General features: G+C 43.3%; 1 protein-coding gene across 3 annotated transcripts in view; it reads left to right on the top strand.

Annotated features, from left to right (window-relative positions):
- Positions 1 to 14461, top strand: part of Astn1 (astrotactin 1) — a 325481-nt gene that overhangs the window by 295016 nt on the left and 16004 nt on the right. For 2 of the 3 annotated variants that reach the window (XM_019208353.1, XM_010630211.1), the window contains exons 22-23: positions 5564 to 5747; positions 9950 to 11928. In XM_019208353.1, the coding sequence (XP_019063898.1) occupies positions 5564 to 5747; positions 9950 to 10187 (422 nt within the window). In that variant the 3' untranslated portion in view covers positions 10188 to 11928. Of the gene's footprint in view, positions 1 to 5563; positions 5748 to 9949; positions 11929 to 14461 lie in introns of those variants that run through there. The other variant, XM_033762107.1, reaches the window with a different exon arrangement.

Here is a 14461-nt window from a genome sequence, read left to right as displayed (position 1 = left end):
TAGTTTCCCTGGTGTGAATATTCTGCAACAATGCATAAGATTCTAATAAGATTACTGACATTTAGAAATGGGAGGAAAGGAGCTAAAGGTGTAGGGAAGGTGTGATACGTAGGGGAAGAACAAAAAGGGAAAAGAAAAAAATGTGAGAGAATGAAAAGATGAAAATAAAGTGTTTGTAGATGGGGAGGGGAGGAGGGGGTGAAGGGAGGGCAGAGGTAAGGGGAAAAAATGAGAATCAAGACTTGCCATGTAAAGGTACATGATCCCAACAATGAATGTAACTGTACTGTATCCCTAAATGTACCAATAAACTCAATAAAAAAAAAAAAAAAGAAATCTAAATTCTTGGGCTCCAAAATCTGAAAGCAGCTGATCCCAAAACTCCAGGGGAACCAGTGATCTGGGTAGCAGTCAGCCCTCCTGCTGCCTCTGATAAGCACAAGTGTGAGAATCGTGGGTGTGGAGGATGCACTTTGCAGCTTGGGAAGAGAAAGTGAAGAGGAAGGAAGTCGGATGGAGTGAGAGAAAGAGACCTTTCAATATAGAAGTGCTAAGAAAGGCGAACAGAGAAAGCCTGTTGAGATTGACTCCCCTTGAGCATTCATCTGGAATTGTATTTCTAGTTTCTTCCTCATGTGGTGGACTGGAGTTGCAGGTATCTCTTGAAGATAATGCAAGCGAGGAATTGGACCTCTATTCTGGAACCTTTGTCATGGTGCTAAGGAAACCATCCATGGGAGCATAAGATACACCTAGGATTCCTATTTCATACAAAAAGGCAACTATGGAACCCTTATGCTTATGCACTGGGAGTACAAGAAGTTCAGTTCTGCCCCTGGTGTGACCCATCTCATTTAAATCAGACTATAGATTTCCCAGACTGCTGTGCTTCAGTCCCTCTCTCTCTCTCTCTCTCTCTCTCTCTCTCTCTCTCTCTCTCTCTCGGCACTGGGGAAAGCATGTTTTGGTAAAGAACTGACTGTAATACAAAACTAGCATGTACTGAGTCTGCCTGTTCCTTGCCTGTCCCTGGCCTGTTTGCTCTTTGCAGATGTGCTGCCCACTGTAGCCCTGGAGCCTTCACACGGTGATTGTTCTCACCACCTGCTCCTCTTGATATAACACAGCAACCCGTGCTCCTCCCTTCCTCCCCACTTTGGCTCCAACATCCACCTTTTTTCCAGATTTGCTGTGGCACGTTTCAAATTTGGGCTCTGCCCATTTGGCATTACCAATCTCCTTTCTTCTGGTTCCTTTTCCCCACTTTTAACACGTTATATTTTATTCATTTCTTAGGCTTGTTGCTTACTTGAATGTCTCCTGTTACTAGTGGAACTACACAGTGAAGATTTCTAACAGATTCCCTCATCACTGTGGCCTAGAAACCACCTAGAAAAATGTCAGGCATTGATAAGCATTCAGTGAAAGTTTATTGTATGAATGAATAAATGTAAGCTTACTTTGGCCAGCAATTGTTTCATGTGGAGCAGCCTTTTCATTCTCACAGCATTGTCGGAGACATGTATAATTAATTATCATTGAACAGAAAAGGAAACCAAGACCCAGGGAGGCTGAGTAACCTCCTAGACCACACAGCTAGTGGTTTAAACCCACGCCAGCTCTCCCATTGCTCACCCCACCTAACTCCACTTGATGCTATGGTACCTGCTCCTAACTAGACCCTTGAGTCTGAGCACCAAAGTCCCAGCTTTAGTTTATTCTACTGCCTTTGAGAACTTAGCATCCTTCTCATAACGCAGCGTCCTTTTTGTGATGAGACTGTGTAGACAGACTCCTTGCCATCATTTCACCTGCTTCTGATCATCATGTTTATGAAAGAGGGGAAGTAAGACAGCTCTCAGTCTTGCATATCTCAAGACTTCTGTGAGGCTGGGTAAAAGAGTATTTAAAATAATCTATATTCCTTTTAATTCTTTCAGTTAGTGAATTTTTGAAATGTTGTGAAGCCTAATGGAATAAAGTCTCAGTTCCATCACTGGGGATCGGAGGAGCCCGAAATAATTGTTCTGTGGAAGCTGGGGCATAGATCTTTCTGAAAATAGCATCCTATTTACTAGTATCGGCTCTGAAGCACATCCTGGAGTTAGATTATCTTGGTTTTTCCGAGATTTGTGGTGGAGCATGGTTCTAACCCAGGTGATGCAAATGACAGGAAGTGTCCATCAGCTTTCTCTGGCTGGAAGTGGCTGCCATGCTATGCGATGGTAATCAGGCTGGGAGTCACCTTCTTTGCCTGTGCTGTTCCTCAGTGGAGACTGCCACAATCAGGACTATTGTTTCCCATGGCAAGAAATGAACATTGCCTTCAGTGCAGGGATAGTGAAGGTAGCCAAAACTTCCCATCTGTGCTGTAGTCTGATCAACATTTGTCTTCCCTTGGTGATTCTTGTATTAGCAAACAATCCCAGTCTCCCATCAAATACAGCAGAGCTCTTAGGATAGTCCCTCTGGTTCCTTCTATCTCAACTCCAGAAATGACAGATCCCTTGCACTCTTGCTAGGACTCTCACTTCCTGGACACTTATCATCTAATCAGAGCAATGCCCTCTACTAGAGGAAGTTAACCCAGCTTTTCCACCCCCAAGTCTCTGCCACCTCTACCTTAAATTGGGTTACACACCACCATCTACTGAGCACTGGTACAAAATAACAATGGCATATAGATATAGTGGGGAACCTTGACTCCAGCCTACATTAGCTGTATGAGCTCGGCAGGTAACCTGGCCTCTTTCTGAATCTCCTCACTTATACAACAGAGGCACATATATCCATATGCAGTGGCGGTGTAAGGATTCGAATTCACATATGTAAAGTTCTTGGAAGTTATTGGCCTTTTAATAAATAACTGGAGGTGCCATAGATTTTACTTTGTTGCACTGTGTAGACAAGGTTATGAATAGAGATTTCATTCATCTCAACCCAGGGAACTCCTGGGTGAGTCTGTCATTACCAGCAACCCTAAACTCACTTGGAATTGTGGCAGTGAATTAGGTTGCTAGGCCTTTAAATTAACAGAGAGTCAAGTGGGCAGAGTGCTGGTTTTGATACCTGTGGCCTTAGTCTTTTCATCCCCAGGATTTATACCAGTTCCAAGACAAAGCTGTTTAGGACGAACACACGAGCACATCTCCTTTCTGACAGTTTGAATGAGAAAATGGTTGATGACAGAGTGCTTGGAGCAGCATACTGTGAAGTTACGCAAACTTATTGCCGTTCTGCACCCTCACCAAGTTTAGTCTTTGCAATATAAGCCTTTGAGACAGAAATATCAGACATAAAGAGAAAGACGAGTCATTTGGAGATGCAGAATGTTACAGACCAGGTTCTGCTTCCCGATGGACCTCTGCGCCTGCCATTGCATCCTGCCGAGGTGGTCCTCACTTCCATCGTCTCTGGGTCTCCTGTTGTTTCACTTGCCCACAAGCCTGACTGACAGCGCCTCCCTTTAACCCTGCTTCTACTGCCTGCCACCTGCTGGCTGGGCATCTCTGTTGATTTTGCAGGACTACTTGCTACCCAGGCATATGCAACCAAGACCTTTGGGGGTGTTAATGCCTCGGGAGGTCAAACTTCTCCCAACCTTTTATGAGATTCAGAGATAAAGTCTTTCTTTCTCACTCTGGATGGACCCGAAGGGGTCCAGTAGCTTCATAATCCTCTCATGCAAAATGGGGCCGATAGCTTATAAGGGCAGTGAGGCCAGCTCCTGAATGCACTCTTATATTTATTTCCTCTCTCTCTGACTTCCTATCTAATTTCCTTTTATCTTCACTCCTGCCTCCCTGGGGTTGCACTTGCCAGTCAAGTATGAATATATGAACTTTCTCATTGAGTTATATATTTTTAAACTATTGTAACTGAAACTGACCTTAGAGCTATCTTAGTCAAAGACTTCTATTTTACACAGGAAAAAACATGAAGCCTAGTAAGAAAGAAGGAAAGTGAATTATACAAATCATTTTCTCCAGGTTTGGGGCTCCATATTTTTTTTCTTTTTTGGGGGTACTGAATTCGTACCCTTGCGCTTGCGAGGCAGGTGGGGGAACCACTGAGTCAAATCCCCGGCCCCTGGGCTCCATATTTTTAAAGAAATAACATCCACACATATACATGACACGATTGAAAAGTATGGTGAATTTTTTAATTAAAAATTTATTACAATAAGAGACATATTGCTATTGTTTTTTTTCCTCACTGAGTTTATTGGTACTTTTTAGGTACACAGTACAGTTACATTCATCATCGGGATCTTGTGCCTTTACATGGCAGGTTTTGGTTCTCATTTCTTCCCCCTCCCTGCTGCGTGCTATTGGTTTTTTTATTCATACTTTGTAAAGACGCTCATGAAAGAGGACTTCCAGAACTGCTTCAGAAAGTGGTGAGAATAATTGGATAAATGTGTCTGAATCGAGGGGGCATATTTTGATGGGAATTAATGACAATGTCTTTTACTGTTAATACTTTTTAAAAAATTTAAACATTCATTATTTCCAATCAAACCTCATACAGCCGCATAAAGGTGCACTTGGACATGTGGTGTGTGTGCGCGCATTAAATATGTAAAATCTTGGGCATAATCACATAATACATGCAACAACATTTTCTTAACCATGGCAGTGGACCATAAATTATAGTGCAACTGAAACATTCCTGTTTATAGTGATACTGTAGGTGTTGTAATGTCACAGCAGTCTGCATTTTCATGCTTGTGGTGAGGCTGGTATAAACAGACCTACCTCACTCCCTGTCAAATAAAAATGTAGGACCTGCAGTGATGAACAGTATACAATGCTTGATCGTGATAACAAGTGGTTATGTTATTGGTTTGTGTATTTTCTATTGTATTCTTTTAGCATTATTTTAGAGAGCACTCCTATTTATAAACAGTTTACTGTAAGACAGCATGTTGTACTATGTCAGCAGCAGCTTCACATATCTTATACTGACCATGGCTCTCGATGACATCATTTTGCTTGCGCCTCATTTAGTCTTGTGTTGTCTGTGAAATCGCAGAGATTTCATGGCCCTCGGAGGAAATACACATCCTTGTTATGCGGTAGGTTGCACCATCTAGGTTTGTGTAAGTAGCATAAATACACTGTATTAGTCAGCTTTCCCATTTCTGGACACAGTACCCAATACTCACAACTTAAAGGAGGTGAGGTTTAGTTGTTTGTATCACTCTTTCAATCTGTGGACAGCTGGCTTGAAGGCAGAAACATAAAAAAGGTTGTGGTGGAGCAAAGCTGCTTAGTTCATGGCGGCCAGGCAGCAGAGCAGAAGAGTTCCAGAGAGGAAGGGACAAGGGACCAGACAGACCCCGCAAGGCCACACCTCTATGACCCATGTGGATATACCTAGAAGGTGGGGATTGCTCCTCCATTCCCCAAGGTGCTTCCAAACCCAGGGAAGCTGAAACTACATCCTAACCACCACATACACTCTATAATGTTTTCACAATGTTGAAATCACCTAGTGCTGCAGTTTTCAAAAGCATCGATGAGCAATGCGTGGTTACACTTGCCCTTTCTTCCCTCTTCAGAGATAGCAGACAAGATCTACAATCTTTTCAATGGCTATACCAGTGGGAAGGAACAACAGACTGCCTACAACACCCTCCTGGATCTGGGTTCTCCCACCTTACATCGAGTCGTTTACCACTATAACCAGCACTACGAGAGCTTTGGAGAATTCACCTGGAGGTGTGAAGATGAACTAGGCCCCAGGTAACTAAGTTGGCTCTTTTAAAGACTCTTAACTCTTACACGTATTACAGCTTCCGCGAAGTTGCACAGATTTCTTGAGTGGGCTTGGGTCCCTAGAGAAATAAGTCCTCTGCTTTTAGATAGCTTAGTTTTGATAACTTAGCTTATTCTTTTTCTTTTTATTGAGTTGATAAACTTAACTTAGTTTTGGATAAGCTCTCTGTAAGCAGTCAAGCCATGAATATATTTCCAAAACTCTGAAAATACCTTTGCTCCTAATCTGCTTTAAGCCCTCCCCTTTTCTCATGTAGACAGAATTCCAAACCCTAAAAACTCAGGGCTGTGAAAGGAAATTAGGAATTTTATGAAAGAGGTTATATCCCAAAATATTTATTGTGTGTGAACATTGTGTATGGTATTTGCATTATACAAACCCATCACATTCCATGTTCTATTGAAAGGCAGCATGAGAGTAGCTGAGGTCTCTCTGACATCTGTGCTGGCCTGAGTTGGTGTAATGTTTACCAGCTTTCCCTGGCCCCAGGCTGCGACCACTAACACCAGATGCCTACTGGTTTCTGGTTGCACAGCCCAGATAGAGATCTCCAAACTTAAGGAGTGTCACTGCCTTTCCTTTGCTCTATACATCCTGACTGTGTATTACTACCTCTAGAAAACAGACTCCTCGGGGAATACTAGAATTTCAGATAAACATGATAAAAAGGCATATGGGAAGTTGGCACCTAGGTGTTCTAAATTATTTAGGAACTCATAAAGGAAAAGAAAAATGAAGCAAAAACTGAGAAGAATAAGAAGAGAGGGGAGAAAAAGGCAAGAAATAAAAAAGGGGGAGAGAAGGAGAGGAAAAGGAGAAAGTGAAAAAAGAGAATTTAAGAGAAAGTGGGAAAAATCATAGAATCCTCTGACTGCTTAACAATATTCTTGCCTTCCTGCCAACAGGGCTGAGCTAAATCTTCCCAAAGTCATGCCATGCATCTCACTTGGAGACTCAGTCTTAATGAGCCCATTATCCCATGTCATTTTGAACTTTCCTAGAAGACCATTGTTTAGGCCATTTTCCCTCTATTTCCTTTCTTTTACAGAAAAGAGGAAATTTAGGGTGGTCTTCCTAAAACAAACTGATTTTATGCATAAGGGCAGTCACGATCTTTCTACAGTCTATAAATTGACTCCTAATGTTTATAAAGCAGAACAGTCCTTGGGCAAACAAAACCACTGCTGTGGACCAACAAGAAATATGCAAGGGATATTTAATTTCCTTCTCTCTTAGGTTTGGTAAAAAGCAAACCCTGGGTTAGGAAGTAGACACATGAAGAAATATTCTCTGTACTCCATTCCTTATCTCTGCTTTTGACCTTATTATTGCTCATGCCCAGTACCACGCCCCTCTCCACCTCTCTCCTTTCTCCCTGCTCCCTTCTTTTCTCTGATCCCTGTTTCCCTCTTTCCTCTTTCATTTTTCTCTTTTCTTCTGACATTTATTGAGCATGCATACACAGTTCTTTGTTAGGGCACATAAATGCCACAATTTGAATAGCACTAACATTGCATTTTCATCTTGATTTCTAAGGGCATTTGGAGTACTTTTAAAATTTCTCTTTTGTGACTCAAGGCTTAGAAAGAAAATTGGTTAATGAAGAAAGTGAGCAACAGGGGAAGACATGTGGATCTCCCCATAAAGTAAATCCTGCTGCTGACTGTAGTCTCTCTTCCTAGGGGGCTCTTTCATGTGTAATACTGGGCTTTCACAGATATGTATTAGAAAACATTGTGCAGTTTCATTCGCCCATGGAAAGTAAAGTTTAACTTTTCACTCTCATGGATCTCGGGGAGAACCACAGGAAAAGAGTCTTATGCCTTCAGCTACAGCAACCCACTTTGGGGTTAGTTGTGAGCATGAATAAAAATGGGACTGTGGGTACCTACATACTTCTGCTTGTGAGCAAGTGGAAAGCGTTCCCTCACTTCAGTTAGATCCCTTCCATTAAAACTTGTGACGGCCTCCAGACTGAATTGAGGCCGCAAATAATTTGAGAATAACATTGCTTGCACTGTTACTAAGTAAGAAGGCCCCAGGCTCTGAGATGGTCAAGATCAGACCCAAAAGAATTATGATTTTAAAAACAAAAGTAAGCAATGAAAGCAGCAACAAAGACTCCCTGAGCTACTTAAATTCATTCTCTGGAGTGGGTGGTCAGGATGTGTTTTTGTATCCATTTCTTGAAGATGATGCCCATGCTACCCTCACTCTTCCTTCACTCTCCCTTCCTCCACCTCTTAAAAATTTGACAGCAGTGAATGCCATACAGTAGGCCGGACTGAGAGGAAGTGCCAACACCGTGCTTGTTGATCATGACTTTTGGAAAACCTGCTTGGCCCAACTGCAGAAACAGATAGGGAAAGTACAGATCATCTGACTATGATGCTATTTAGTCAGCAGGCAAAGTGTTTGCTTGATTCCCTCCGACCCACTGCTGACAACAGAAAAAAAACATGACTTTCCTCCCAATAACTTCACACCACTCTTGGCCCCTGGGCTTTGCTGCTGAACACCTTTCCTCCAACATCATCTCACTCCAAGGAATGCAGTGAGGTCACTGCTGGGTGGCATTTCCCGCCAGGATAGAGAGGAGGAATGAAATGAATGTAGTTGTTCTTTGAAAGCTCATTCTAAATGGGGTGTAGAACACTTCCAGTTTTCTGGAAGGAATTGTTGATCAAACTAGACAAGAGGTGGGGCACAATGGCACACTCCTGTGATCTCAGTTACTTGGGAGAGCAAGGAAGGAGAATAACAAGTGCGAGGCCAGCCTGGGCAACTTAACAAAGCCCTGTCTCAAAATTTAAAACACTTGTGCAAGAGCTGGGAGTGTGGCTCAGCGGTGGATCGCTTTCTTAGCAGGCACAAGGCTCTGGGTTTGATGCGCAGTACAAAAACGAAAAGAAAAGGAAGGGAAGGGGAGAGAGGGAGGAGGCTAAAAAATACTGAGGAGTGTTATTCTTTAAGCGTACAGGACAGAAACTTTCAGCCTCCAGTGACCTTGTTCAAATAAGAAAATCTTCCTTCATAGTGTTAAAGAACATTTATCCACTTATGAGTTTCCCAGCACTTATATAATTTTTTCTATGCAGAAAGTGTATTTCATTAACATATGCACATAAAATATTCAGTTAAAATTCTATTATGGTAGATTGTATAAAGTAAATTTTTGGATTCAATATGATTTTGGAAAAGCATATCTCTATCAAGTAAATCATATCACATTATTTTAAAATTTTAAAAAAAAAAAAAAAAAAAAAAAAAAAAAAAAAAAAACAGAATGAGGAAGTTCTTTGCTTGTCCTAAATGCTCAGAGTCAAAGCGAGTGAGGCCTGAGCACTAGATGTCAGGTAGCTCTGGTGTCTGGTACCATAAGCAGGTGCCAGGAAGGAGGAGTATGCAGACTACATGCCAGAGCCTCCCATAGTCTGGGCTCCTGGCCCAGAAGACTTACTCTTTCCAGTGTGGGTGAACTCGGGGCAACTTGCCCTCACCCAGACATGCAGTGGCCCGGGCATTCTCTCATCTGCTTATCTTCCCCTTCTTTTGAGTGGGGCTTTAGTGGCCATGGCGATGGCCTCTTAACTTTCCCAGAAAGATAAAGGGGTGAAGCATGAGCTCGTCCGGATGAACTGATGTATGCCTTGGAGAGTCTGCTCCACCCAGAGACCGTCCCTGTGTCCGTGGAAACTGAAGGTACTGTTGTCCTCGCTCACACAGGGCTAACTGGTCGCATCTGCTACCCTCTTCAGCGTAATGTATTGAATGCTTTTATCAACTCAGATGTAGCCTTGAAAGGGGAAGTGTTAATGGATATAGAAAAAATGGATTTGATATGTCTTTCATGACTGTTGATTCTATGACTATAAACACGATATATTCTCACTAAAACATTGACTTTTTTATCTTTATTTTTCTCTACTGTGTTTTATCTCTATGTCTTGTGAGTACCTGTCCTACTTTGCACAAACATCCCACTCATTCATTCATTTATTTGCTGGACAGATTTTTATGAAGAATCTGTTCTTCTAATCAGAGCAATCAGCCAAACAGATGAGGCTCTGCCCTTTTGAAGTTTTAAGTCTCACTCTAACAGTGGTTATTTGTCCTTTATGGCTTCCCCTTCTTTCTAACGTAAGTATCCTCCATGCATGGTCCACAGGAAAGCTGGCCTCATCCTTTCCCAGCTGGGGGATCTCAGCAGTTGGTGCAATGGACTCCTCCAGGAACCCAAGATAAGCTTGCGGCGCAGTGCCCTCAAGTACCTGGGCTGTCGCTATAGTGAGATCAAGCCCTACGGGCTGGACTGGTCAGAGCTCAGCCGGGACCTCAGGAAGACATGTGAGGAGCAGACCCTGAGCATCCCCTACAACGACTATGGTGACAGCAAAGACATCTAGCACCACGAGGCCAGAATGTGGCCGCCTCAGTAAAGCAGGAGACAGGAATTGGTTTGTTGATTTTTAACATTTTTTAATGGAACCTCAAAAGCTCCATGGCAACATCTAAACCAGGGAGAGTGATTCCTGCTCCCTGCAGAACTTCTTCAGTGTGATGTTCTCCATCTGCATGATCAGAATTACCTGCCAGCCAGCAGCTTCATGCAGCGCCATTTTTCCTTAGAGGATTACTTTGGGATTTGTTTTGGTGTTAATTTGTTTCACTCACTTTTTCCCCACGATGGCCATCAAAATGCTCAAAATGAGTCTGCTGTGCTTCCCATGAAGGGTCTACCAACTTGAGGCACCTGTGCTCAGAGCATTCCTAGGTCCTCTGCATCTGGGGACAGGTGAAACCAGAAAGGTAGACCTTCCTCCTGTTCCACCTTCAGGCATTCCTTAGGAGACGTCTCACTCCAGGATTCGAAGCCCTGCTCTGGGGAAAGACACCGAGAAAACTGGGGTGTGGGGTCCTCACTTGGCCTCATAGTTTTCTGCCAGGCCTTCCTCTTGCTATCTCCACACCTGGAAGGTGAACCTGGCTTCTGTTACAGGCCCAGTGGGCCTCCCGGGATTTGGGGTCCTCCCCTTTTAAAGGCAGGACTAGAAGTAAATCCCCCTCCAGCACTTCTCTGCCCTCTTCTCTGACCAGCAAGATCTTTGAGAGGCAATAAGATGTCACCTGTCAAATCTACCTTCAGAGAAATTTACTTGGGAAACTAGTTAAGTTAACTATACACATTCTAGGAAATAAGTCGTTTATTGTTTTGAATAACCCATATGCCTCCTTTGGACCAACTTCTCCAGACCACTGATCTATATCCAAGATCCTGAATATTTTGTAGCCCCTGTGCCTCTTACCCTGGATAAATAAGGCTTGGTTGATGTTTGGTCTGAGCCAGAAGTCCATACCTCATGTCAGTGTTTTTGAGAGCAAGAACTAACATTGGTCTCAGAAAAACAAATGCAAAAAACTTCTGTCCACTCCCCATTTGCTAAATTTGCATATTAGATCCCTCACTTTGCCAGTCATTTCTCTAACGATCATCAGCAGGAGGGAGTCTCTGGCTGGTATCCCTCTGTTATCACCCGTCTAATCGCTGAGAGTAGCAGAGTCTCCGTGGAAACAGCACCACTGCCTACAGTGAAGGATACGAGCACCATTTTCACTCACTGCCCACCCATCGTCTGGTGACCTACTTAACAGGAGGTCCGGCCTTCCAGGAACAGCCACAGCCTTCCAGGGCCATGTTACTCCATGATGGCCTTAGCTGTCCCCAACTTACTATCAGCCACCCTGGCTTTGACCAGGTCTCTTCCTGGGGAAATACATGGCAAAGGTTAGGAAAGAAGTGCAGGACCATAAGGCAGTCATTGAGCCTTATTGATTGAATAGGGATAAAGGCAGCCAGCATTGACTGAGTGTTTTCTGGGTGCCGGGCACTGCTCCAAGCAGTCTAAATACAGTATTATTGAAGTCTCACAACAGTTCCCTGAGGCAGAGAGGTTACTCAACTTCCCCACAATCCTTTATGTACAGTCCGCCCAAGGTACAGCGTGAGTTTGGCCTGTTGGACTCCAGGGCACAGGATTGTCACTACCCTGTGCTCCTCCAGAGTGGTCTCAGCACAGCTGGGGCTGTACAGCTGTCAGAGCCCCACAGGGGACCTGCCAGACAGCTTCAATTTCCCCTACACTCACAGAATAGATGCCCCTATTCCGTGTGCAGTGGAAGGAGAGGGTCCAAGCTTCACCCTTAGACTTGGATCAAGGGCACTCTTGGTACCATCAGCTCTGGAGCACATGGCCCTACCAACCCCAGACTAAAGATGTGGCTGAAAGCACAGGTTGGTCTCACTGCCCTCTCTGCTTCTTTCCAGAGAGAGTGAAAGATTGACTTTGTACTTTCTAATGTGCCTGCCCCAGAGATTGCCCTCCATCTTGAGTGAAGGATATCAAAACTTGGCTGTCCTACCAGTGATCAGTTCAGGGGCCTCAGCTAAAGTGCCTCATAGGGCCAGTTTTTTTATCCTTGCCAGAGAAGAGGATGTGAAAGGCCAATTGGCTAGGATGTGGAGCATCATCTCCTTGCTGCTTCTGTTTTGCCATTGTTTCAGACAACTCTGCTGAGATTTATCAATAAAATAATGACTTGACTTTGAGAGAAGGATGATGAAGCTGACATTGCCTTCCTGCCCCAGCAGTGGAGAGGTGGGAGCTGACAGACCAGAGAGAGAGGGCATAGAATGGCCTAAAGGTCTCCCCTATCTTGCCCCAATTCTGTTTTTCTTTAGCACACTATCTTCCTTTTTCCTTTGATCATTGCTCCAGACTCCCCCAAGTCTTTCTCCCTCCTTTTACCCACTTTCCTTTTGTGTTTCTCCTTTGCTTTTTTGTGTAACCTTCATCTTTCTCCTTACCTTCTACATGCTGCCCTTTCTCCCTCTTCCATGTCCCTTGCGTTCTCCTTACTACATGTGTGCAACCATGTTCAAGTTAAGAAGGCCAGCATGAATGGTGGTCTAAGTAGAAGGTTTCTTCCCCGCTAGCAGGACACTTTCAACCACACCCTGCCAAAGTTTCTCAGTGCTTACCTGGAGGAAGACATATCCTGGTTAGAAAGGGTGATGGTACCGAACCAGTATTAAACCTCAAGTGTTAAAGCTGCCAAACAGGTCTTAAGGGAATCACTCCTCATTCACCAACACATCCTCAACTCCAGTGTCCCTTTGAGCCCTCTGCTGCTTCCTCTGGAATGTACCTGAACCACTGTAATAGCTGTAGACTTTCACTGAGAGTGCAGTCATTTTCCAGGGCATTTGGTCTGTTCATTATTTTCAGTTAACTGAACTTCTTGTTATTCAAATGTTCTATTGAGAAACTAAGTGTGAAGAAGACTACTTTACTACTGTAGAAGGAAGAAGGAATATTATAGGACCATCTTCAAGTATAGCAGTGTTGTTTAAGGAAGAATTATTGTGCGATTATAAAAATGAAGTAATCAACTAAGTAATAAACAAAGCTGTTAATAAATGTTGGGTGCGCTCATTTTATCTTATGTCTTTGTGATCTGAGTGATCTGCCCTGACCCGGTGGAGAACTGTTAAGATTTTCAATGTTATGTTACATATCCAAAATATATAAATATAAAAGTCATCCTAATTAGAAAAAAAGGTCAGATTTTTCATAGCTGATTATAAGCTTACTGTAATGTGGTGGTAGCCCGCATCTTCTTTCAACCACGTTCTCCGATAAAATGCATTTATTACATATCTGCTGTATTGCAGACATCATGTATGATGTGGAGGCTACAAGCCTATGTTTATCAGAGCCTGGCATTTTATGGGGAAAGTTACACACTGAACTTTTCATTGCAAGGGCAAGGACCACTAAAACAAAGAAGTGCAGGATGCTATGAGAGTTGCTAGAATTTAAACTTTGTATTTCTGAGATGAATGCTGCACGAGGCCTTCCCAAACATATCCTTATTTCTCAATCTGTAGAGGAATTGGAGATAGGCTGAGTATTATGAAGTGCCACAAAGAGGGCAGGCCTAACATTCCATCGCTTTCTTCCTCTGCACAATGTAACATTAGATGTTACCTTGGTGGCCACCAGAACATATGATTTCCTTTCAGTTCTTCAATAATCAGATGTTAAAAGCCTGGTCTCAGTGTACTGTCCTGAAAAGTAATGATCAAAGTCCTAGTCCCTGCCCAAGTAAGGATGATGAAAGAGGACAAAGGCTGTGGCATGTTTAAGCCATGCCCATATGTTCTTCAACACTTCTCCAACTAAAACTGTGTTCTACTGCCTGTCCCCTTAATTATGGGCAGGTTTATGACTATTTTGATCTGCAGATGATGATGGAAATGATATTATGTGACTTCCAACTCAGTCTCATAAAAAACTTTGGGCTTCTGCCTCACCAGAAATTCCTAATCTTGTAACTCCGAGCCATCACATAAGAATTCTAAGGCCACTACGCTGAGTCCTCCATCATGGAGCTACTGCCTGTCCCCTTAATTATGGGCAGGTTTATGACTATTTTGATCTGCAGATGATGATGGAAATGATATTATGTGACTTCCAACTCAGTCTCATAAAAAACTTTGGGCTTCTGCCTCACCAGAAATTCCTAATCTTGTAACTCCGAGCCATCACATAAGAATTCTAAGGCCACTACGCTGAGTCCTCCATCATGGAGAGCCCACCTATACACTCAGGTCCGAAGT

Source organism: Fukomys damarensis, unplaced genomic scaffold (genome assembly GCF_012274545.1).
Source record: "Fukomys damarensis isolate Sample0158 unplaced genomic scaffold, DMR_v1.0_HiC HiC_scaffold_11, whole genome shotgun sequence".
In the NCBI taxonomy this organism is placed as follows: domain Eukaryota; kingdom Metazoa; phylum Chordata; class Mammalia; order Rodentia; family Bathyergidae; genus Fukomys; species Fukomys damarensis.
Note: the sequence above shows the minus strand (reverse complement) of the source record. Positions and strands in the feature narration are given on the sequence as shown.